Source organism: Hydra viridissima, unplaced genomic scaffold, assembly GCF_058129835.1.
Source record: "Hydra viridissima isolate aposymbiotic clone 2 unplaced genomic scaffold, HvirCarnegie_v1 scaffold_1, whole genome shotgun sequence".
Taxonomy (NCBI): domain Eukaryota; kingdom Metazoa; phylum Cnidaria; class Hydrozoa; order Anthoathecata; family Hydridae; genus Hydra; species Hydra viridissima.
Window position 1 is genome coordinate 34701565 of NW_028324300.1, and position 25455 is coordinate 34727019.

General features: G+C 28.9%; 1 protein-coding gene across 6 annotated transcripts; it reads right to left on the bottom strand.

The window, feature by feature from the left end:
- Positions 1-1221: 1221 nt before the first annotated feature.
- On the bottom strand, positions 1222-24702 carry LOC145191978 (dihydropyrimidine dehydrogenase [NADP(+)]-like). 6 transcript variants are annotated; one of them, XM_090087867.1, is made up of 22 exons: positions 24463-24641; positions 24320-24358; positions 20977-21087; positions 20158-20240; positions 19849-19936; positions 19102-19263; positions 18550-18633; positions 13300-13412; positions 13130-13211; positions 12082-12172; positions 11872-11979; positions 9236-9516; positions 6745-6844; positions 6230-6414; positions 5786-6001; positions 5505-5669; positions 3993-4266; positions 3001-3263; positions 2652-2831; positions 2327-2473; positions 1504-1735; positions 1222-1415 (listed from the first exon to the last, which is right to left on the bottom strand). In XM_090087867.1, exons 2-22 carry the CDS (start codon positions 24350-24352, stop codon positions 1342-1344), a joined length of 3072 nt encoding a protein of 1023 aa, XP_089943993.1. In that variant the 5' UTR covers positions 24353-24358; positions 24463-24641; the 3' UTR covers positions 1222-1341. The 6 variants fall into 6 exon arrangements, with proteins under 6 accessions (XP_089943993.1, XP_089944000.1, XP_089944017.1 ...); XM_090087874.1 differs by lacking the exons at positions 24320-24358; positions 24463-24641 and adding exons at positions 21574-21625; positions 21791-22229; XM_090087891.1 differs by lacking the exons at positions 24320-24358; positions 24463-24641 and adding exons at positions 21574-21625; positions 21771-22193.
- Positions 24703-25455: the final 753 nt, after the last annotated feature.

Here is a 25455-nt window from a genome sequence, read left to right on the forward strand (position 1 = left end):
CAAGAGAATTTTACATCTCAACATTGAATATACAAAAAAGTTTTGATATTAATACCAAGGCTGTATATGCTATGAGATCATGTGGTCAAGGCTATTCTGGATTCTCAAGATTTGTCTTATTAATGAACATGCCTAAACCAATGACTGCTATAATTATAATAAAATTGTTATAAAACTAATGCAGTAAAATCTGTAGCTGAAGACACTATGATGGATGCTGCTCAAGAATTAAAAGACTTGAAGAGTAATCTTATTTTAAATTCTAGACCATGTGCCCAATGTTATTGATGTTGCACTTTTGATGCAGTTGCCCATTTTAACATTGATAGACAAGCTAGTGTTTTATTTTTAGAAAAAATGAGTTTAAGACCTGGAAAGTATTTGTTAGAAGGATGTTGGAAAATTGATCAAAAGCAATTATACTCAGCCATATATAAAAACACAGAACGAGCAAAGAAACGCAGACAAATAATTCGTGGAAAAAAGAAGAGTCGATATGACAAATCTCTTGAAAAAGAGCAAAACCCATATCAAACTGGTGCATTTTAAGATTTAACTTTTTTTATTATATACAGATTTGCATATTTATTTACACTACTTTGAAATTTTTTATGTTAACATTTTTAAAAGCTGTTTTTCTCAGATGAAGAGTTTTTAAGACGCCGGCCAGCATATCTAAATAACTAAAAGTGGTGCTAAGCTAAAATTTTAAGTATGAATTTGTTTGATTGTCTTCTGTAATTTAAACGTAAAGACAAAAATTAATGTTAAAAATTTAATCCAGTCCTTAAATCGGTCAACAAAGTCATACAATTCGGTCAAATTTTTTCTATGTACTTCGGTCCATTATATTAGCCTATTAAAAATTATTATGAAAAATAATAATTTTTAATAGGCTAATATAATGGACCGAAGTAACTTCTATTTTACAATTTACACTTCAGTAACTTCAGTAGAATGCTTAGTGGAAAAGGAGTTATTCACTCGTAATTTTTCACAAAACTTCTTTTTAATTACAAACTATAATTATGCTGTAATAATAAATAACTAAAACTCAAAATTAACTTTTCAACACGTACATAATTTAAACCGAACGTTCCCTTTTATCTATAGGCACCTAAAATTATAATTACAGGCTCCGCCCTCTCCCTCTCGCTATTCCGATAGTGTACATTGTGCCATACTATAAAGCGCTAAAATGTATAAACAAAATTTGACTGCTTTGTTACAAGTGTAAATACTTGTTGAACATTTTAAAAAAGACAAAATGATATATTCTATAAAAAGATTACAAAACATTGCAATTATAAAGAAACAAATTACAATCTTTTAAAGTAATAATTAAGCAACGATTTTCAGAGGTATGCCTCGACTCGGAATATAAGGCGTCTGCCGTTGAACCATGGTTATACAATCTGAATTATGACAAAACATTCATTAAACGTGAGAGGGAAAGATTCTATGTATATTGAAAAAAAAAAGAAGCGTGATAAAATATCTTACCTATAATTGGACAAACGCTTAGGCATAAAGTGCAGCCCGTGCAATCACTAGTAATGTGAGGTAAATGTGTGTCAGGATCGAATTTAATGGCTTGATAACCGGAATCATTGCACGTCATGTAACATTTACCACAATTTATGCACATTTCGTCATCTATAACAGCTATAACTTGCTCATTTTGAGCGAGGTCGTTGTATCTCCCAATGTAATTTAAAGAACGACCAATCATATCCTTAAGTCAATTGGGTAAATTAGAATTAAAATACTACAACACATTACAAATGTCTTAATATAATTGTTCATGGGAAACTTTATAATATTAAAAAACCAACCAACAATATTTTTCCCTTATAATTTGTCAAAAATGCAGCAACAATAACACACCATTAACTCAAATATTTGGATAGTAGCGAACAAAACATTTGAAAACCTCATAAGCACTGAGCAACCATGTCGTTAAAAATACAGTGGCACAAAATAGCACTTGAAACCTTTCCATACAACGCAATATGTTTCGATATATATATATATATATATATATATATATAATTATGTGTATAATTTAAATTCAGAAGACTTATGTATTTATCATTATGTTTCTCAAATGTTTAAAACCGAATAAAAACGAATTTATTATTCAAACAAACCGGATTTCATTAAGAAATAAACGTCGTTGTAACGAAATTATTTTTGAATGGCGTTTAAATATTTATGTCGAACTGATTGCAAATGTTTTAGTGAATCGACATTCTATTCGTTTCTCCCTTATTTGTTGTCAAGGAAAATCCGTTAGATTTAACGCTAATTTAATAAAACATTCTACCTTAACAGTTGGTATTTTTCGTGTAGGCGATACGCTTGGTCGCACTTTCATCGGAAGTAGTTCTTCTCTCAAAACATCTGACTCTTTGATACTATTAGCAACTGAAATTTCTCTTTTGCGTTTGAACTCACCGAAATGAGGCAGATTCTAAATAGCAAAAAACTAAAAATGCTAAGCACAAAAAACAACTTTCAAACTAGAGTTGAAATTTAAAACTTTTGTTAAAAAAAAGACCATGAGTAACTTAAAAAAGCTTATTATCATATTAATCAGTGTTTTTTGAAAAGAAGAAATCGATAATTTAAAAAAGAACGTTTCAACGAACTTTGCCGACAATATCAGCAATTTTCGGTACTGGTTTTCCTTTTTGGTGTCTCATGGTCGGCTCGCTTTGACCATTCCAGTTCACAAATTCGTCACACGAATTCATGTACAGAAGACATTTTAGACCGGTAACATAGTCTTCGATCAAGGTATAATCTTGATTTTGTACTGCACTACAGATCTGAATTGAAATCAAAAAATAATGAGAGGTTTTCTTGACTTTAGATTTTTAATGCAATATATATCAATAGAATGGACATAAAAGTAAACAATATAGCATCAAGTATACGTAACAAAATTATTTTTCGTTTCTGGTTAGATAGAAAATTAGAAAATAAAAGATGAAATGCCTGAACAACAGTGGCCCCTGCGTGTATAAATTGCAGTGCGACATCAGCTGAGTCTATTCCTCCTGTAGCTAGGATTGGAAAATCAGGAAGAGCCTTAGCAATTGCAGATACAGCACGTAAGGCAATAGGACGGATGGAATTCCCAGACACTCCACCATATGTAGTACGTTTTTCCTTACCAATGCTTGGCCAGGGAGTAGAATTGGAATTTATATGCATCAATCCAGAAACAGTATTCGTTGCCGTGACTCCATAAGCACCGCCTGAAGGGAAATTACAAAGCTTTGATCAAATTATGTTAAATAAATTACATTACGTACATTACATACGTAATAAATTTAACTAAATAATCATTCTAAATGATATTGAATTATACCAAATAAATTATAATAAATTCTATTAATAAGAAATTGCATTAAATATATTAAATTTATTAATAATTAATTTAAGTTAACAGCGTAGCATATGGTTGCATCAAAATGGTGCTACGGCCAACAATATTTGAGACAGTTAACTTGGTTGCGGGAATAATTTTCAATCATGGTGGCCATTTAAAAAAAACTTTGGGTTGAGAAGGTCATCACAACTCCTTGATCTGATACAGTTTTTTTCTGTAGGAGTAAAGAGGAGGTCTAAGGAGAAGGTCTTTATTAGAAAACTATTTATTTTGTAACCATTATTTTTGTTGTTGCCACTTTGTTTAAAAGATAATAAATTTATGAATTGGAAAGGGACATTTTTTCCACTGTTTTTAATAATTTATGCTAATAGCAAATAAATTATGGTAAATTATATTTAATAAATTCTAATAATTTATATTCAACAAATTTTTTATCTTTAAAAAAGAATTTTTCTTCGTTTAGTTTTTTTTACATAAAATATTAAAAAACTAAATGAAAAAAAATTCTCTTTTAGAATTTGAAAGTGAAAATCATTCATTTGTTGAAGTGGAAAACTTTTTTACTCATAATTAAAAAAAAAAGAAAACAAACCATTTTTAGCAGCAAGAGCAATCTCCACAATATCAGTGACATTCGGAGTTAGTTTTGCAAAAAATGGTATTTTTACTGCAGCTCTAACCCATTTGCAAATATTATAAACAAACTCTGCTTTTTGACCACAAGCTAATCCCATGCCTTTTTCCCCCATTCCATGAGGACATGATAGATTCAACTCAAGCGCAGGTGCACCTGCTGCCTCAGACATTTGAGCCAATTCTGTCCAGTCTTCTTTGCTATACCCACACATTATACTTGCAATAAGAACCTATTAGAAAATCACTTCAATGAAAAATTACATGATTACTTTATATACCTCTTATTTAATAATTTTTTTTAAAAAAAAATCATTTTCTTTTTCTAATATTACAGCTGCATAATCTTCAAAGTTTTGAAGCATGGCTAAAAATTAAGCCCCTACAAATCCATAAGTTGTAGACACATTAAATTTCAAATCCATTTGAAAGTTGAATTAAATTACATATCATTTAAAAGATGAATTGATACCAAAATCTTGAATCACATTTTAACATGAGTAAAATCTTCTTTTCCTGACTTATCTAATAAGGTTTGCAAAGAGTATGTACATTCTATATATAAAAAAATGGCAACTACTTAAAGTATACTGCTTTTATATTTTTTACTTGTGTTGCTAAAAGCAAAGTGCTATTAGTACAGTTTTACTGGTATAATACTGAATTTCTATCTGTACAAAACTTCTTTATTTCTATATTGTAGCTATTAACACACAGCAAATAATTATTTTCATATTAGAAATGAAATCTTAGTTCAGCACAAATACAGGTTAGAGCCAGTGTTGAATCCAGTAAACAGAAAATTCTACACAAACAAGGAGAGCAGAGGGGCTATTAGACAAAGCAGGTTTTATTACAAAAAGAGTTTTTTTAATTTTTAAACTAAAATAGAAACAATACACTGTAAAAATGGGCTGTTTAATACATTTAGAGCCCATTTTTTGTAATCCTGTAAATATTTATCAATTTATGGCATCAGAAATTTGAGAAATTACACTTTTTAACAAGTTAGTGTAAAAGTATTTTGATAAAAAGAAAAAATATATTGATAAATATTTCTAAATAAAATATATTGATAAATATTTCTAATTAAAATATATTGATAAATATTTCTATAAAAACCAAATATTAGAAAACTTAAAAGAAATTCTATGAACTCAAAATTTTTCTCCAGGGAAAAAAGTTTCATCCTACTGGCTAGGGTACTCCCTTTGAATTCAACACTGGTGAAAGTAATCAAAGTACCAATTAATTTTTTTCATTTATTATTTTTTTATTAGATAATAAAGGCACTGTTTATGTGAAAATTTATATAGAAAGATTGAAAACGAAATTCTTCTGACTCATGTATAGAAATAGGCTCAAATGAAGTTTATTAATACATTTGATTAAAATTTCATAGCTTTGTAGAGAACTAAAAAAACTAAATAAATATCAGAGCAAAACTAATTGAACAATATTTTTGTCATACCTGGTTTGGAAAGTCTTTAACAAGCTCAGTTATTGATTGACACCAATATGCAGCAGATTTCTCACTAATTAGTTCAATATTCAAGAAAGAACTCTGACCCGGCCCAAAATGGTGTCCTGAAGTGCTTCCTCGTACTATTCGTGGAGAAACATTTGTCACATAATCCTAACAATAATGATTTTCACAGAATGATTTTTAAAAAAATATTCTCAAAAAACATAACATGAGTTGCAGCAGCAGTTTGTGCACAACTAAAAAATACATCTTTATATAAAAAAAACCTTATCCAACACATAAGATTTTGTTAGTTGAAATCCCCATCCAGCTTCAAATGCACGCCTCATCATTGCGGAACTTGTTGTGGGTGGAGCAGATGCTAACCCAAAAGGATTTGGAAACTTTAACCCGCATAATTCTACACTGATATCTACTTGGTCAATTGGTGTGCAGAACAATGGTAGTTCTGGTATCACAGGAACATCTATATTGCTTAAAGCCTAGAAAAAGAGCATCAGAGTTTACTTTAAGAAATTAATTTTGAAATTTTAGTATAGAAATTGAAAAAAATAATGAAATTAACAAATTATGATGAAATACAAACTTTTATATATATATATATATATATATATATATATATATATATATATATATATATATATATATATATATATATATATATATGTATGTATATATAATATTTTTAGATTTTCCAATATTTCTAGTACTTGTAAATACTTGTGTATTGTCCATGCTGCTTGTTTTCCATCATTAACAGACTCAACAGTTGTTTGAGCAATACCAGCAATATCTCCACCACAAAATACTCCACTTTCACTAGTTTCCATTGTTTCAGCATTAACTTCTGGCAAACCCCATTGATTAAAAGTTAATGGCTCAAGAGCTGTTAAAACTGGAAATAAAAATTTTAAAATGGATAAAAATTAACAAAAGTATAAGTACAACATAAAGTAAAAAATTTCACCAACAAAAATATTTTAAAATAAAAATTTCCAGTATTTCCATTAATAGATAATATCTTTATCACTTAGTTTTTTCATTATCATGTGTGTGTGTGTGTGTGTGTGTGTGTGTGTGTGTGTGTGTGTGTGTGTGTGTGTGTGTGTGTGTGTGTGTGTGTGTGTGTGTGTGTGCCTATATATATACATACACACACACACACAAACACACACATATACATATATATGCATATATAGTTTAAAACAGTTAAAATTGATTTTACCATCTTTTTCAGTCAAAGTTGAACCAAATGCTGAAATTACAAAGTTTGTCTTTATTATCATTGTTTGGTCAACATCTTCAATCCATGTTCCATCTTCTTGCTATTTTAAAATAAAAAATAGGACAAAATTATTAATAAAAAGTTATTATGCCAACTTATAAAAATACACAAATAATATACAACCATTTATCTACCTTATTTTCTGTTGGATATAGGGAAAGGGAAGGTAACTCTGCCATATATTACCTGCTCTTTCTATATATTTAAAAAACATAAGTTAGAAAATGAATAAATCTGCCATCCTGTCTAAAAAGTATAAACTGTTTTCAAGAGTGTTGAGATTAATAACCTATATGGTATCTTTGAACCAAACTCAATAAAAGCATGGACATTTTGTAAACAGGTTTTTAGGTTAATGTACAATATATCAGATTTTCAATTATTTTCAGCCTTTAAGTTGTTAACGTAAATGGTTCCAGAAATATTCAATAGGATTAGAATTTGTATTTGGAATTGCATCACCTGAATCAAATTTGTCAAATGAGAGCATTTGACAAATATGATTTAGGTGATGAAATTCTTTTAAAAAACTCTTAGCAGAACCTCATTTCGAATTCCATACTCAATTTTGTATTTTTTGTTCAACTCTACAACCATATAAGTAGCTGACTTTTTCTCAAGTCATCTTTTGAGACCTTTGTGATAATCCTGTCTTCTTTTTCATTTGTAACACAAGGTTGTCATTTAGTTTTTTTGATTAACACATCAGCTTACCTTTTTATATTATAACATTTCTTAACATTAACAACATAATAACAATAACTTAATGACATTGCTAACTCTTATCTTTGAAATGCTAAATCAAGCTGCAACTTGATGCTGAAATAAACCTCTAAAAATCTTGGAAAAACATTTGCCTCCTTCAAAACCTTGGAAAGAGATCTTGGAGGTGTTTGAAGCCTACTGACTCTTTTTCTTGAGTTGTGACAAACTGTTTCACAAGCTCTAACTTAATATGCAGTGGTCAACCCTTCTTAAAGGTCTATATGCAGTTCCTTCTGACATTCTGATTTTCCCTACAGAGAATTCAATTCACTATAGCTAGTCCCTTTGGTGATAATGTCTTAACACCCTAAAAAGTCTCAAAAATAAATGAAACAAGGAAACTCTGCAAACCCACCTTGAAGACCAATCAATCAGGACACCATTTTGAAGCCTCCAATGATCTCCCTGTTATAGTCATAGTTTAAGACACTCAGCAATATTTTAAAACTGCTGTATTAGTGTTTCAGGTGCACCAAATGAGCATGTTTGGTGACATTTTTTCTGTTGTGAGTTGCACACATTCTCAACTATTTGAATCTAGATGTCAGAAGTTCACCTTTTGATTTCATGTAATTAAATATCCTTATACAACCACTACTCACTATATCAACACTGAAATCTTGTTTTGAAGCACTGGTAATTTATACTCTATGGATATTGCAGAACAGTCTTAGAAAGTTCAAGAAAGCTCTAAAAGAATCCTAAAAAATCTAGAGAATGTTAAATACTTCTAAATTTTTTTTTTTTTTTACAGTTCCATACAGGAACTTTACTATATGCAAATCATAAACATTCTAGAAAACAGATAAATTCTAAATGCCTTATACTGACTAAAAAACCTAAGTTTTTTTAGGAACATTTTTAGGAGTCATTTTCTTTTTTTTTTTTTTTCTTCAGATATTAGGAAATAGGAACACACTTTAAATCCAAAAACAGAGAAAAGGTTTAATTTTGTTAAATGTTAAAATTTCCTGTTTCTTCTGCTAGATTTCTTTTAGCCTTAATAAATTAGCCCCAATAAATTTACAGTTTATTGATTAAAAAATATTCAATAAATAACAAAAGGTGTGAAAATGTTTTCGCTTGTTATGTGTTGCACTCTTATTAAATTTGTTTTTTGATTTTTGGACAAAACAAGTATTATTTAAAAGTGTAGCTATATTATGGCTAAGCTGAGAGATTAACTAGCAGTTCTACTCCATTAAATCAAATTTAGGTCAATTAATATCTACCTAGAGACTATACAGAGAAAAAAAAAAATCAATAAACTACTACATACTATAAAAAATTATACTTCTAACAGCTAATTTCAAAGTTACAAAGCAAAGAGTGAAAAAAAATGTGGTGGTCTTTTGTCACTTTTGCTTAAAATAGTAATAAAGAAAACCACAAGGTGAAGTTTTTTTTGTCTGCTCCTGTGTAAAATTTTAATGTTTCTTTCACTACACTCTGCACGTTTGTTTTCACAATTGTATTTTACTTTAAAGTTACTAATATTTTGACACTGATTCAGTGATTGAATGTAAAATTCTACTGAAAAGATTACTTTGCATAAACAAATTTAATTTTTACTTATTCTTTATCTCAAGTAAAAAAAAAAAATCTAATGCATGATAAACTAATGTAATAGATTCTTTATCTCAAGTAAAAAATAAATAAAACTCACTTGTTCTGTTCTATAAAACTCCATTGCAGTTATGTGATCATCCTTTACAATAACTCTCTTTGGAGACATAAATGGCAAAAATTCACATTTCTCTTTTCGTGCAAGCTCCATTTCTTCAGGAACTGCTCGAATATTAGTGAAGCCTTTTCGAAAAACTACAAAAACACGACGAGCACCACATCGGAGAGCTGATGTACAACAATCAAATGCTGTATCACCTGCCCCAAGAACAATAACATTCCCATAGAGTTCAGGCAGCTCTGATCTGCATGAACACATACCTGTTGGGATATAAAAAACATTAAAATTTTGAAAACTTTTAAAGTAAAACAATATTTTTAAAGTTAAATATAATATTTTTTTTTTACTGTTTATAAATACTTTTATACAATTGAGATGCAATGATAAAAAAAATGGCAGATTTTGAAATAATTAGTTCACTAAAAATTGGAATTTCAAAGAAAATCAACACGCCATTTTAAAATTCAAATGTGCAAAGAGAAAAAGAAAAGTCAAAATTATAAAACTGGATCAAACTATTTTTTAAAACTCAATTTTTAAAACTGATTTTCAAGAAGGTATCAAGAACTTTGGAGAACATTCTGCAAACATAAAAGGCAAAATAAAAAAAGGAAATCTTTAAAATGCCTAAGTGATGACATGTCACTGTTGATAACTGAAATCTAGAAGGTACATGTTGCTAGTATATACCAAGTTACATATACAGCTAAAGTTATATAATTATCTATTAAATTATGTAAGGCTAAGGTATATTTTAGTATGCTTATTGGTAATCAAAAAAATCTGTGAAACAAGACTGGCCCAAGCTCATAGGATAAATTTTCATACTTGGGTTTTTGCAACACTCACTAATATTGTTATACATGACATAAGAAACTCATATGCAAATATTCACCTGGATAAAAACTTTTTGCCCAAACAATTAAAATTTAGATGAATTCATTACAGTTACAGTATTTCCACACCATCCTAGAGGTAACTGCATTCGGAACAGTTTTTAACTTGGTGGCCTCATTAGGTCTAGTCCACACAAGTGCCATCAACAACTATTCAGAATGCAGGAATTTATCCTTCATTGTATGTTTGATTAGATTTGAAAACTGATTTCTATGCTCTTCTACAATTTGTAAGATGTGCTGCAATTGTTCTTCATTCTTTGTGAGATGTTTGTTGAAAGAGCAGATCAAAATAACTGTTCTTTCTGTATTGTCATTAACAAAATTCATGTTACCAATTTACTGTTTTACTTTACTGTACTCTTTTGCTTAAAATGTTTCTTATTTTCTTTCTATTTTGTTAGATACAATTGAGGAAATGACACTGAAAAGTAAAAGGTTTTTTAAGAAACGTTTTGCTGTCATGAAACTTCCTTATGATGTTTGCTGATAAACTCTTGTCTAAGAAATCAAGTTGAATTTTCTTTTTTCTAAGAGCTTTAACCATTTTTTGTTTCATATCATGACTAACTCCATCATCAATTAATTCCAGAGGTACCAGCTCCTCATTGAGGTACTGTAAGTGGCAACAAGAGCTTCGAAGGCAACTGCAGATATACCTTTGTTGTTCTAAAACTTTTGCAGACAATTAAGGTTTGTTTGATGTGCTTTTGATACAATAAGTGCTGCAAACCAGTTTTGCACATAGATAGTAACAGAAAAGTAAGCAAAACATTGCATTCCACATTGTTCTTCCTCAGTCATTTTGAATTGGGACTTAAACAACATCTTTATTGCATATATTACTCCGCCCATTTATCTGGCTTGTTTTGATACAAAGTATTTAGTCTATGGAGTTCACAATAATCTGCTTGTGGTTGGGTCTTATGCATTTCTTATTTGCAAAGTTTGATTTGTGTGACTTATCAATTTTTATTGTTTTATTTTTATTGTTCTATGGTTTTTAGCAAAATATAAATGGTTTGAGCTGGATTACAATTATAAATATTGATTGTTGCATAAGCACCACAGTGTTTAAGAAATATCTGAATTTTTGATAGTGGATTTCATAAAGATAATGAATAACCGTCTCTTTGAATAATCAATTAATAAAAAAATTTGGTGACTACTAAATATGATTCAGTTTGGATGAAATTTCTTTTACAACTTTAAACACAATGAGAGGGCTTGCTAATCTATTTATTAAAAAAGAATTTTTTTGGGCTCATTTGATAGACACCTTAATTTCACGTTTCAAATTTTAAAAAGTACTAAGAAGATGAAAAGTTTGTTTGGATTTTGAATTTTTTTAATAAAATATTATGCGTAAGCAAACTATGTGTAAAATTGATTTTGTGAAGAAGTGTAAAAAACAGGCTGCAGGATTGCATCTCTAAATCAAAATATTTAACAAAAACATGAGAGTAAATTAGGAGGAATGCTTACAACCAGAATTAATAGGACTTTAAATGATCCAGAATAGATTTAATAATTGATTTGTTAGTCTTAATAATTTGGCAATTTTTCCAACAAGAATATGTAAAGTTTGAAGTTCAAAGGTTCAAGCTATTTTTCAAACCTAGCTTTTGCTTAGATTATTTATTAAAAGTTATTGTATTTTTTTTTTTAAAAAAAAGATAATTTTTAAAAATTGTGTATTTTTTTAAAATAAAAGATTACCTGGTTTGCTTGCTTTTGAAACAAGAGGAAGAAAATGTTTTGAAGAGTAAAAACCATTCTTGATACTTAAGCCTTCAAACTCTGGACCGATCTTTGGTTCAGGGAGACCTAATTTTAAAAGCATATATGCAAGTTACACCAAGTTTAATTAGTTTCAATTTTAACTACAAAAAAAATCCATTTCATTCTGATATTTAAAAGAACACTTACCAATGCCTACAAAAATAGCTTTGTAACCATCATTCTTAAGAGATCTGATTGTAAGTCCAGCTGATGCACTTAAAGGTTTTCCGTGTTCAACCTTGTAACAAAAATCCAATAAAAATGTAACAAAATTTGGTTAAATTATACTGCTTTTAACTTTATTCAGGTCAATTTTTCAATATTAATCTTTAAGGAAAATATATATAAGATTTAACTTATTTGAAAACTGCAGCAGACTATTGTTTTGACATTGAACCAGTAAGATCTTTGTACAGCTTTGCGGTTTCAATCTTGACTTAAGGTTCAGTGAGTTGGAAAGGCCAAAAAAATTTTGCAATGTCCTTTTCTCATAGCCATGTTATTACAAGGTCAACCATCAAACTCTCAGCACAAGCAAAAAACTAAATTTTGTTTTCATCATTTTACATTAGTTTGGCCTATTGTTTTGCTGTCCAATCATTAGACTTTAGAAGTCACTTAAGAGAGTACTGCTTGGTAATCATTGATTTTTAAAAAAGTTTATAGGTTTATTAGCTTCTTTTATTTTAAAGCATGCAACATAAAGTTGGTTTTACAATCTCATGAGATTCAATAACAGTTTCAAAAGGATTGGGATTGCTAAACTTCATAACTTGCCTTCAAGAATTTGCCATGCTCCATCATGTGTGAAGGTTAGTTAATACTCTATTCATAGTTAGTACTTTTCATAGTATTTTTTATAGTTTTTTAAAGAGTGCACAGTGTAGTGAGACATAGTTTAGTATCAATGATGTTTTATTTTATAAATCGTTATAGAACTTTTTTTATATTTCAAACTATAAATTTTTTATTAGATATTTAATAAAAAATAAAGGCTACTATTTTCGGGTAACTTTAAAATTAAAATCTTCTTTAATAATAAAAAATATTGTTTAAAAAAAAAACTATAAATAAACTTTTATAACTATAAATTTTTTTAAACATATTGTCACAAACACTTATCTTAATTATCACTATCAAATAAAATAATCATCATAATCATCATAATTAGTTATGATATGATAAACATGTTTACCTTTACACCAAGATCTTTCATCTGTTCAATTTCAAAATTAACAACATCATAGGGTAAACGATATTGAGGAATCTCAGAAGAACTAAAAAATTATCATTTTGAAAGTTAAACTAGATTGTTTGAAGAAATAAAAGGATTCTTATTCAGAAGATTTTTATTCATAATCTTACCTTAATCCACCTTGGAACATTTCCTTTTCAAAAATTGTTATATTTGAATAACCAAGGCGAGCAAGAAAAGTAGCACAGCTTATTGAAGCAGGCCCACATCCCAAGAGTGCTATCTATTAAAAATAAAGCTACTGAAATAATGATTACTTACTTTTAAAAGAGTTTTTTAATTTGTGGACTTTTCAATTTAGAAAACTTAACAACCAAACTGTATCTATTATGAGAAATACATAAAATGCAGCTATTTGTTTAGTAACAACAAATGCTAAATAATAATTAGTCTTAGCTATAAACTAGGCATAATGGCAAGCCTAAGTAAATTTACTTTTCTCTAATAAAAGCTTATAAGAAGCTATAATGATCTATAAAAGACAGGCTTTGTGCAATGACTGTTTGGCACTGGTCTGAAGTTTCACCTCACAACTCCAATAAGTCCACATATCAAGAAAACTTTAAAGGTCTGGTTTCAAAATTCTAAAGCCACTGATAACAGTGCAGAGAGTGTCACAGTCAAAAAGCCAGCCTCACCACAAGGCAATTTGAATACACTTCTGCCTATAACTCCAGATAAAAACAACCGATAATTTGATGAATAAAATTGCAACATAAGATACATCTCTAACAATTCTTAGTTTTTGTGCTTACTTAAAAGTTGTATTGTTAATATGAATGGTGTCTAGGAAATGAATACCTAATGAATTATAGAGGTCTCAGAGGTGCAAGCACAAAATCAATCCTTTCTATTATTTTATGAAAAATTTTTTTTTATGAAAATAAATAAACAAAACTGAAACTATTTACAGCAATTCAACTGCCATTAAAATGATTGTCTTCATAGAAATCATAAAGCTGACATCATAGGATGCTTAAAAACTCTTTTTTACACAAAGAGTTTTTATTGTCATCAAAAAAAATCTTATCAATATTTAGGGTGGAATGCAAGAACCGAACTTGAGTCAAGTTCGACTTGAAATCTCAAGTTCGACTTTGTCAAGTCAGACTTGAAAAATTGACTTGAGCGAATGCGTAAACGAGACTTGAAAATTTCAAGCTCGTGCTTGAGAAAGTCGAACTTGAAAAATAGTCGAGGCGTTGAATTTAGGGCGTTTATCGGAAAATGCACTTCGCAACCAATAGCGGTAATGGATTTTTTTTACGGGAAAAACCTTTTACTGAAACAAATTCCGTGTAATGATATTTGTATAATATACGATTAAATAAAAAGTTAATAACAGTAAAAAAAAAAAAGTTCTTGCTATGTATTTTTCATCAGAAAAATAAATTCAGCTTGGCACTTTCAGTTCCAAATCCTAAGTTGTTGGTAAACAACGGTTGGTCATATGTACCACTTAAGTGATCAAGACAATTTCTCTTGATTTCTCCATTTTAACAGATTGCATTTGAATTAAAATACATGGAAATGTTCTAGAAAATGCAGAATCTTATTTTGACGCTTTTTGGGGATGATACTATACTACAATGTATTTTTATTTATCTTTTTACTAATACTTTAATGAAAATAATGGTTTTTTTTTTAAAAATACTGAGAAAATTACTTTAAACAAAATTAGTTTTCTCAATACTAATACTACATAATACTATGTGTGTGTGTGTGTGTGTGTGTGTGTGTGTGTGTGTGTGTGTGTGTGTGTGTGTGTGTGTGTGTGTGTGTGTGTGTGTGTGTGTGTGTGTGTATATATATATATATATATATATATATATATATATATATATATATATATATATATATATATACCTACACATATATATACCATTTACATATGTAAGTATACCATTTACATATGTAAGTCAATAGAGATCACATATGAAGACAGGTCTTCTGAAATTATTGGGCCACTTATAGAAACAGAAAAGAAAACTTTTAAAAACCATTGATAGCATCTTGCTCATTAACACATGAAAAAGAACAAAGTTTAACGTTAAACAAAAATCTCTTAATAAAAAAAAATACAAAAAAGCAATATAATGAAATTCATGATCTTGATAAAGAACTAATGCAAAAACAAATAGAAATAGATGATATAAAAAAAAACTCTCTCCAGAAAAAGCAACAATACAAACAAAACTTTGTGAAAATTTTCACAGTTAAAATTTTCACAAAGTTTTAAAAAAGCAACACAACAGAATTATTCTATGTGAGGATTATTATTTTCTAACAATATCAGATCCAAATTGTTTTTGGAATGTTTCAATTTATCACTTTATTTTTTATTGAAATTGTTTTTTTCATATATAATACTATTTTGAAATATAAAATGTAATTCTTTTGAAATAATATGTAGTATAAATATTTAAAAATAATGTTTTTGTTATTAGACCCTTTATCCATTATCAGACACAATTTTTTTTTAAAAAAAATAAGTCTGAAATTTGACTTTTGCTTTGTTTCTGCAAAAATATCTTTAGTGAATGCTTTAGCACCACATTCTTCATTGCTATTTTGTATTTCATTGCCTCCACAATAATCATTTTGTAGAAGGGCAATGTTGTGAAGCACAAAACAGGATATTATTATAGCTATGGAATTTTGCAGTTTTGTTCCTAAGGGAATGTTAAGACAAGGGTATTGTTTTTTTTTGATATACCAAAACAATATTCAACAACAACATTCAACATGGGTGTACTTCTCATGTTGTAATTGTATCTGATTTCATTTTCATTTTTGGGTTAGAAAAAGGTGTCATTAAATATTGTTTATAAGGATAGCCAGAATCACCTGAAACATGAACATGTTGGCGAGCTTCTAAAACTTGTTTAATAGCTGAGTTAGCAAAAACAAATGAATCCTGAACAATTCCAGGCCATTGAACACAAGCAGATAAAATTTCATTTGAGGCACCTGCAATGACCTGGCAATTCAAAAAAAAAATCCCTTTTTGTTTCGATAAATTTCTGCGCTTTCTCCACAAGGAATTATTATAGGAATATGTGTTCATTAATTGCTTCTATACATCCTGGGAATCCTTGAATTTGGTAAAATCTAAATAATGGTTGATAAATATAAATATTTTCTTTATCTAAGAAAAGTTTGAAGTTTGTATGAAATAGCAAAATCAGATATCCATGAAAACTTATAAGCACTTTTGCTAAATTATCAAAAAATCAGCTTCTGTTGGAAACTTTATGTACTGATATCTTTTGTTAGCCATTTGAATTGAAATGTTCTAAACCACTGGACAAACAGTTGAGTTTCAGCTCTTCCAAATCTCCTATTATTCTCTAAAAGAGTTTATTTATTGTTATAATCATTTGTTGGTATAAAATGTTGTTATTTAAAAACGTAATGTAAAATCTACAATAAGAAGGTGCCATTTTCTGATACCGTTTCTTGAATATCTACTCACTTGGAATGAACCAGTAGCATAAAACCGAAATGCAATAGCCAGTTGTTGTACAGTTGAAAGAGGGCACCCTCGATTGTTAACATTGTTGTTAACAATGTCATTAGCTAATATTAAAAAGTTTTTTTTGGAAAATCTGTAGCACCTTTTAAATTCTATACCGTGGTAAACTTCTAAAGGATTAGCTCTGTCAATAATAAACCTTGGTATGTGACTTGGCATATTTTCTCTTCTTCTTCTTCTAAAATTCAGCTCATACCGATTCATTTTTGAACATTTTAAGAAAAGTTTTTTTTAATACTTCATGTAATTGTAACTACTTCTCATGAACTCTCTTTTACTCCTTTTACACGTATCACTTCTTTGTATAACTGCAACTATTTATTACTAAATGGAATTTACTTTTATACCGTATCACAAAAATGTGCCTTAATCAACAGCCTTTTATAATGCTAGGATGTTCGACATTTCAAAAAGCTAATAAACATTTCTAATGGCATCAAAATATGACATGTTGAATCATTACATACGAGTTACAGGATGTTTTAAAAGACACACGTTTTCGCAATGTTAATATTCAGTTTTCTGTAATGAATTCATTAAAAAATATACTTTCACAATGTAACCTTCTAAATTAATTAGGTCAATATGCCCAAGTAACTACTTTTGCTTGTTAAAAACTCATTTTCATACTTGCAAAGGTTGTAATAAGTTATATAGTAATAGTAAAGTTTTGTTACGCATCAGCAAAATGATAATGGCGGTCTGTTTTTTTTTCAAGTTTGGTTTCAAGATTGGTCTGGAGCAGACTTGAAAAAATGACTTGAAAATTCAAATATTCTCGTTTTTCAAGTCTGACTTCAGTTCAAGTTCGCTTCTTGCATTCCGTTCAAGTCAGACTTGAGATTTGAAGTCTAACTTGAAATTTCAAGTCGGGTTCTTGCATTCGGAAGGAATTTTTGCTCTCTCAAGTCTGGTTTGAAGTCAGACTTGAAAAAGGTCTATTTTTAGCGGTTTTCAAGTCTGACTTGAGTTGAAGTTCGCTTTGTGCATTCGCTCAAGTCGCACTTAAGGTTTGAAGTTCGACTTCAAATTTGAAGTTCGGTTCTTGCATTCCACCCTTAGTCTAACATCTGGATGAAGAAATTGGTCATGACTGTTAATCAATCATCTAGTGCAAAATTGGTTTCACTCAATTTACATATTAGCTTTCAAATGATGGTTGCCAATTGATTGGATTATTCACTTATTTGGAAATGAAACCAATCTCTGGAAATGGTGACAGTTCAAACAATACAGATGTTCAATGCAAGAATTTGACAGATCTTTTAAAAACATTTCTATTATCAAGGAATGTTTCATGACAATTAAATTTATATGATGTAAGATATATTTTTATGATATAAGATGTTATTTTAAAAATAGCTCAACTTCTTTTACGGTCCATAACAATTGCTCAACTTTGTATTAAACCAGCATGAATCTAAACACCGAAACACTGCAAATGATTTTGAAAACATTTTTCCAAAGGTTGCTCCTAAAGTTAATCTTAAATTATCAGTTAAAGCATAAAATGTCAAAAATGTAGTAATGGAAGGACACGGATTGCCTTGGAAACAGTTTAAGTAAGTTGGTAAGTCCTTTTAAAACTTCGACCAAAAGTTGTTTTAAAATTTGATGACTATTTGTTACAATTAAAATTTACAATTAACATAAGACCTTCTAAAGTTAAAATTAAAGAATACATGGATATCGAAAATAATTAACTAAATTAAATTATCAATAATTATCAAAAAAAGCTGTTGCAAACAATTATTCATATCTCTATTTATATATAAAATTCACAAAAAAGGCATTCATAAAAAATTAATAATATATAGAAATAAACCTTAGAAGTAAAACTTTCAGGTAACAGCTCAATTGGAGTAAGTTTTGGATCTCTGATTTGAGGAATTCTCATCTTCTTAAAAATCTATAAATATTATCAAACACGATGAAACAAAAATATACAAATTTCTTAATTAAAACATAATATAATGCAAATGGTAACAAATTTTAACAGAAAAACAGAACAACAACCAAGAAACAACAGCCAACGAAGAACAGAACAATAACCAACAGAATAATCAATAAACAACAGAAAAACCAACAGCCAACAGAATACCAACCAACAAACAATAGAACAACCAATAAATAATAGAACAACCAAAAAATAATAGAAAACCAATCAACAAACAGAGTGACAATTAATCAAAAACAGCACAGCAACTAAACAACAGAAAAACAGGAAAATAACCAAAAAAAAACAGAACAACAACCAATAAACAATAACACAACAAACAACTCCTGGATTAACTTTTAACAAAACAAACAAGATAAAAAGTTTTACCAAATAACAAGAAAACTTTTATAAAGAATCACTTTGTATTAAGACACAGACCTCGGTTGCAAACTGCTGCAAGCCACCTATATTAATTGGTCCTTCCTCAGAAGCATAAAGATTACACCCTCCTACGCAGAGATCACTTGTTGGGCAAACCATCCCACAAGTTAAACCAAGAGGATTATCGCTGAAAATTGCCTTTGAAGCTCCATAATAATTCTAGATCAATATATATATATATATATATATATATATATATATATATATATATATATATATATATATATATATATATATATATATATATATATACACAGCAAGTATTATTAGCAATTTTATGAAAATAGTATACTAAAATAACTTTTAAATACAATGGCTTTTAAAGAGCAATTACACTATATGATAATCACTTTAAAACTGTAGCATATGTCTGAAATACAACAAGAGTTAGTTTTGCCTCAGTGTTGTTTTTTAGCCTGGTAAATTATTTAATCTAAACTTAGGGGGTATAATTCATTACTTCCTTTTAGTATACAGTTGGTTGCATTATTTGGATATGTACTTTCATACAATAGGTTTGAACTTAGGGTATGTAACTAATTATCTTCTTAAAACATTTTTAGATCTTCAGTTCAAAGTTATAACCTTCTAATGGTTTTTAAAATGCTGCTTATTCAACACTAATAATCCTTTTTAAACTGTACTTTATAAGTTTCTGAAATAGGGTAACAGTTAATTTTTTCTTAGTATCTTAAAGGTCCACATTTCCTTAAAAAAAAACTAAAAAACTATAACAAAGTTTACCTTATTTGAAATGCTAGTTATAAATGATTTGATATCTAACTGAGTAGGACAACTCTTTTGACAAGGTGCATCAGCGCACTTCAAGCATCTATAACAAAAACTTAGTTTAAACTCTGAAGATTATGATTGAAAATTAAATTCTACACAACATAAATCAGCTAAGAATTCACAATTTATAAAAACTTAAAAAATGGTGATGAATTACACAAAAAATTGAATAATTTACATTTAAAGCCTAAACCTTTTTATTTTTTTAACAAGTAAAATAAAACTATAAGTAAAAAAATTAAAAATATTTAAAAACTTTACCTTGCAGCTTCTTTCAATGCAGCTCTTTCACTTAGCGTTGTATGCTTGATGTCTTGAAAGTTTTTTGTCAAATCAGTGCAAGACTAAAATAAAAGGATTTATAGTAATATATAAAAGGAAAAACACATAATCTTATTACTTCCATTTTTAAGAACTGGTTTGTGTCTAAAGTATAATGTTCAAACTATTTTTTTCTCTCTTGTACTTGTAACAGGTTTTCTTAACTATATATTATTTAAGAAAAGGTTTGCTTATCAAAATCTTTGTTTATAGAAATCTTTGTTTATTTTCCATAATTATAGTTTTTATTTTATTGTCAAGTATTTAGGAGTTATTTCAGGGAAAAAGGCAGATAGAAAATACTGATTTTACATTAAACTCTTTGTTTAAAGGTAGTTTTTAAGCAATAAGTCTTTTTACAAGCTAATTGATTTTAATTTTGTAAATACTTCACCTCAATATCACATTTTTATGAAGTTCAAACTAACTTTATTTTTTGATTTGAAACGTTGAAATACTGAAAGCGTTTTTATATTCCTTCATCTCGAACTGAAACTTTGTGCATAAAATCAAAAAAAAAGAAAAATCATCATACAAAAAGGGGCGATAGGTGGGGGAGGAAGTTAAAATGCGTTTTTTACTGCATTTAAAAAGTGAAGGGATCAAGGCCTTTTTGAAAGACATAGTACAAAAGTTCATTCTGAATAACAATACTTTATTACAAAAAACTTTAGACATTAAGCTTACAACAAAGAGAAGTATTGATGAACAAAATATACCAGAACAATATAACAATATAAAAGTATAATAAAATATTACCGAACAACTGTGATCATCATTTCTTTTCCAATATTTTCTACTCTTTTTAATTTTCTGTGTTGATACATAATTTGCAAATGAATTGATTTTTGGGTTTAATTGCAGAAGGTTCTAAATATTAAAAAATCAGAATATAACAGCAAATTTACAAATTGTGTAACCAAACGGAATTCTTCATTTGATGCAGAAAAGAATCCATAGTTGAACAAGACTGGCCATATCCTGATCAATATATTTATTTAGTTTTTTGAGAGAGTTTGTCATTAATTTAAGATTAGTATCATCAGCAAAATGATACACATTTGAATGTTTGATAGAAAAATTAAGATCATTGATATAAATAATAAAGAGAAGAGAACTTAATAAGAATCCCTGAGGAATACCAATGCAAATACTTTTAATTTCTGAGAAGGTGCCATTTAAAGTTACAAACTGTTGACAAATGGAAGGTTATGATTTAAACAATTGCAAGGGTATGCTGTTTACACCATAATAGTTAGGTTTTGATAGGAGAATGTCATCACCTACAGTGTCAAAAGCTTTTTGTAAATCAATGAAAATTTAGTAAAAATAGTTGATGCAGTCAACTGTAGATACCTTTTGTGGACTGGAATAACTTTGGCCAGCTTGAAGACATCAGGAAATATTCCTTTACAAAATGAATTATTTAAGATGATACTTAGTGATTTGACATAAAAAACATAGCTAGCAAATCAACAGTTATTACAATAAGCTTTAGCTTATTTAAAAAGAAAAAAAAAACAAAAACAAAAAATAAAAACAAGATTAAACACTTTTTCGGGCAAAATATTACCAACTGATGATAGTTGTTCTTGGAAAATTTGTGGGGGAGAATTTTTTGAAGACAACTCGTCACAGTTAAAATTGAACTGCACAGCTTTTTTACAACTTTTTTTATGCTTGATCAATTGTAGTCTAGTTGGTAAAAAACTTGTAGCATGTTGTAAACAGAATGATTGGTCCCAATATTTTTCGCACTGACAGGAATATAGTGTAGAGATTTCTTAGGCAACAAAAAAATCTCCTGTAATAATTTCATTTCAAATTTTCAACAGAAGTAGTGAATGGTTTTAGCCATGTTCACCTCTTTTGTTGCAAAATTTTTTAAGAAACTTTACGCTTAATTGCCAGAAAGAACAACATTAAAATAAATGCACTTAAACACTTTCCTAATTCGATAATTCACCCATGTTTATGCTGTTTTTGTTGTTCAACAACTTGTTAAATTCGCCGAACGAAAGAGATGAACGGTCTGCATTATACCGCAATTTCATTTTGTATTATACCCTTTAAAACTAAATTGTCTTTAAACGAAATTATGCCATTAAAAACGATATAGAATTATTTAAATGTCAATAACACTACCCTGGATTTAAAAAAAAAAATTGTTCCTGGGGGTTTCTTGGGAAGTTATAGTGGATTGCTGGTCACTAAAAATTACCTTCCCACACACGCAGCAGAATCTCTTAGGACTGTTTTTACACTTATTCATTTGAATAACTTTTTTACTCTATTCATTTGAAATATAAACTATTTAGCTGATGTATTGACCTGTAAAAAGAACAAGGATGAATAAAATTAGAAATATACTTTAAATACTTTTTATAGATATAGAAATGCGCAAGTATTCCAGCTGACCATCACCTGGAGACGAGCAAGCACTACACAACCGCTCACGCTCGCAGTCAAATTGACATTGAGTTCTCTGACGCCATTTAGAGAGTTCAGCCTGTATCTCAAAAACCAGACCTGATTGAACAATATGAATGCTTGATTCGGATTTTAAAGGCAAACTTCATTAAAAGCCACCCAAGACACCCTTAGGAACATATTTGACGCAGACCAGTATTGTCAATCGTAGCGCCATAATTCAAAAATTTGTCTTTCAAATTTATGCTTAAAACTAAATAAAGGTAACAGCTTAATATGCATATTTAACAATGGAATTGATAAATGCTGTATAAATGATATTAAAGCTGTGTAATAACGCATAAAACGTCTTTACGTAGGTAACTCTTTACACGCGAATTCTACTTAATCTCTTCTATTTTTTTTCATAGTGAATGGTTTAAAAATGTTGAGTTGCGATTTTATTATATTTTATGATATAATTTGTTTTTTTTTTTTGTTTTTGTTTTTTTTTTTGTTTTTGTTTTTTTTTTTGTTTTTTTGTTTTAATGGATACGGTTCTTAAAGTGTTTTTCACACGTGGGCTACAGATTAGATGTAATGAGTTAGCAAGCTAAAAAAGAAAACAAAAAGATTAAATTATGAAATGCAGAGATTATGAAAGGTCTTGGAGGAACTGGGAACATTAGTAGGTCAACCAAAAATTGGATATGGATCCACAAATATTGGTAACACGGCACCAGTTTTTTCCGAAAATTTCTTCTGAAAAGTGTCAGCTCAAATATCTGGGGTGTACAAAAACTTGAAAAAGAAGTTTCATATAATCCAAAATTTCTATTTTTTATATTTATTTACGTGTTAGTATGTTGCTTTAAGTTAAATGTTTTTACATTTTTAATACATCTACTTTAATGATCCTTTACTTCTGTATAAATGGTTTCATAATTTTGTATAGGTAATTATAAGTTTTAAAATCATTATCATGAATTGTATTGTTAAACTATTTAAAAATGTTTTTTATTTTGATAAGCATCGTTAAAATTCATTTGAGCATAGGCATTGTGATTTATCTTTTATAACACGATAAATGACCCTTTAACAAAATTTTACGATCGCGTTTAATTAATTCGCGCTACGATCCATTCCAGACCACTTTGAAACTGGTAAAACCAGTGGCGTACCTAGGGTAAATAGCGCCCTGGGCAAACACCGATCTCGCGCCCCTCCTCCCCCCACATAAAGTGCTTAACTACAACTTTTTAATAGATGATGACACAAACTTTTAATAAAACTTCATTATTCATTATAAATAAACAATTTGTTTATGTAACATATATTACAATTTTTTTTTCTAGCTTTAATAGCTGCAAATTTCTTAATAACACTGTCAAAATCAATTTCTTCGGTAATTTCTCGCTCTATGCTTAGCCTCTTTTGCGCCCCTTTTAGGTTGGCGCCCATGGCACGTGCCCTGCCTGCCCTACCCTAGATACGCCACTGGGTAAAACGTTTATGAATTTCAAAGATATTTAAATGTTGAAGAATGTAATAGTCATAGCTATGCATCTAATGTTTGTTCCTATCTAGTGCGTCATTGCTAGCACCTAAATAATACGCGCACAATAGCATTTAAAATAGAAGTTATTATAGTAAAGATAATTTTTTACTAAGTTCAAAGTTAAAGCAAACCAACCTCAATGTCTTGTACGTGTCTTGATATACTCATTATATTCTAAAGTAATGAACAACAGTTTCCAATGTTGAGGACTTAAACTAAATATGTTTTTATCTACTCAAGTTGGTTTTTAATAAAAAGTTGGTATTTAAGAAACGCACCTTCTTTGACGATATTAAAGGCGGGTAAATTTGTTGCGAAAGAAGGCTTTGTTCTCTTTAATCTCCGGAGGCGAGTCTGTTCCTTATCGTTAAAAAACTACTATTAAAAACAAATTACCGTCGAAAGAATAAAACATTCAAGTACTAGTTATACAAATTAATACTTAACGAATGCTCTTAAAGAATCAAATGTAAACACTGCGAACATTTTTGTAATATTTGATTGAGGCTTCTGTAGTCATACTTTGTTTAAAGTTTATTTCCTAAAGATCAGATTTCACAGTAAGTAGTCAAAGAACAAAATTATCTAAGCGGTTTTAATACTTTTAGTGATTTAAAATATCTGATTTTTTCGGAGCATTTATTATTACTGCTGGCTGTAGCATCTTTTAGTCAAACGCATTTCTGCTGAGAAGCATTGAAATTTCAGTACGCAAATAGCTCGGAAAAAAAGTGTAAAAATTCGCTGATTTTTTTTTTTTTTTTTCCGAGTCATTTTAATCAACATCGCATTTTACGCAAGAAAAAAAGTGTAAAAATTCGCTGATTTTTTTTTTTCCCGAGTCATTTAAATCAACATCGCATTTTACGCAAGAAAAAAAAAATCAATAAGAGCAAATCTTTATGCTTTAAGTAACGCAACTGTTAAATGTCAATTTTTTCTAGATTAACGCAATATTGGAATTAAAAGAACACCTATTAAACAAATTTTTCAAAGTATGGTGTTCTAGATGGTTGTTAGGTTAAAAAAATCTCTATGAAAACAGCGAATACTAAAATTAAATTTAGTCCAGGACCTAAAAAAGAAAAAACTTTTGTTTTAAATGTAATTGTCGCATGAAGTTGCAGAATTGTAGAATTGTGCTTCCATTTTATTGAACCAGATAGCTTCACTTTAAAAGATGTACATAGTTATTCTACAATTTTTGGCTGTAGTAATTAATGATGGATCTAACAACCTTAAATTCTACACAGGTAATGCATTAGCAAGAA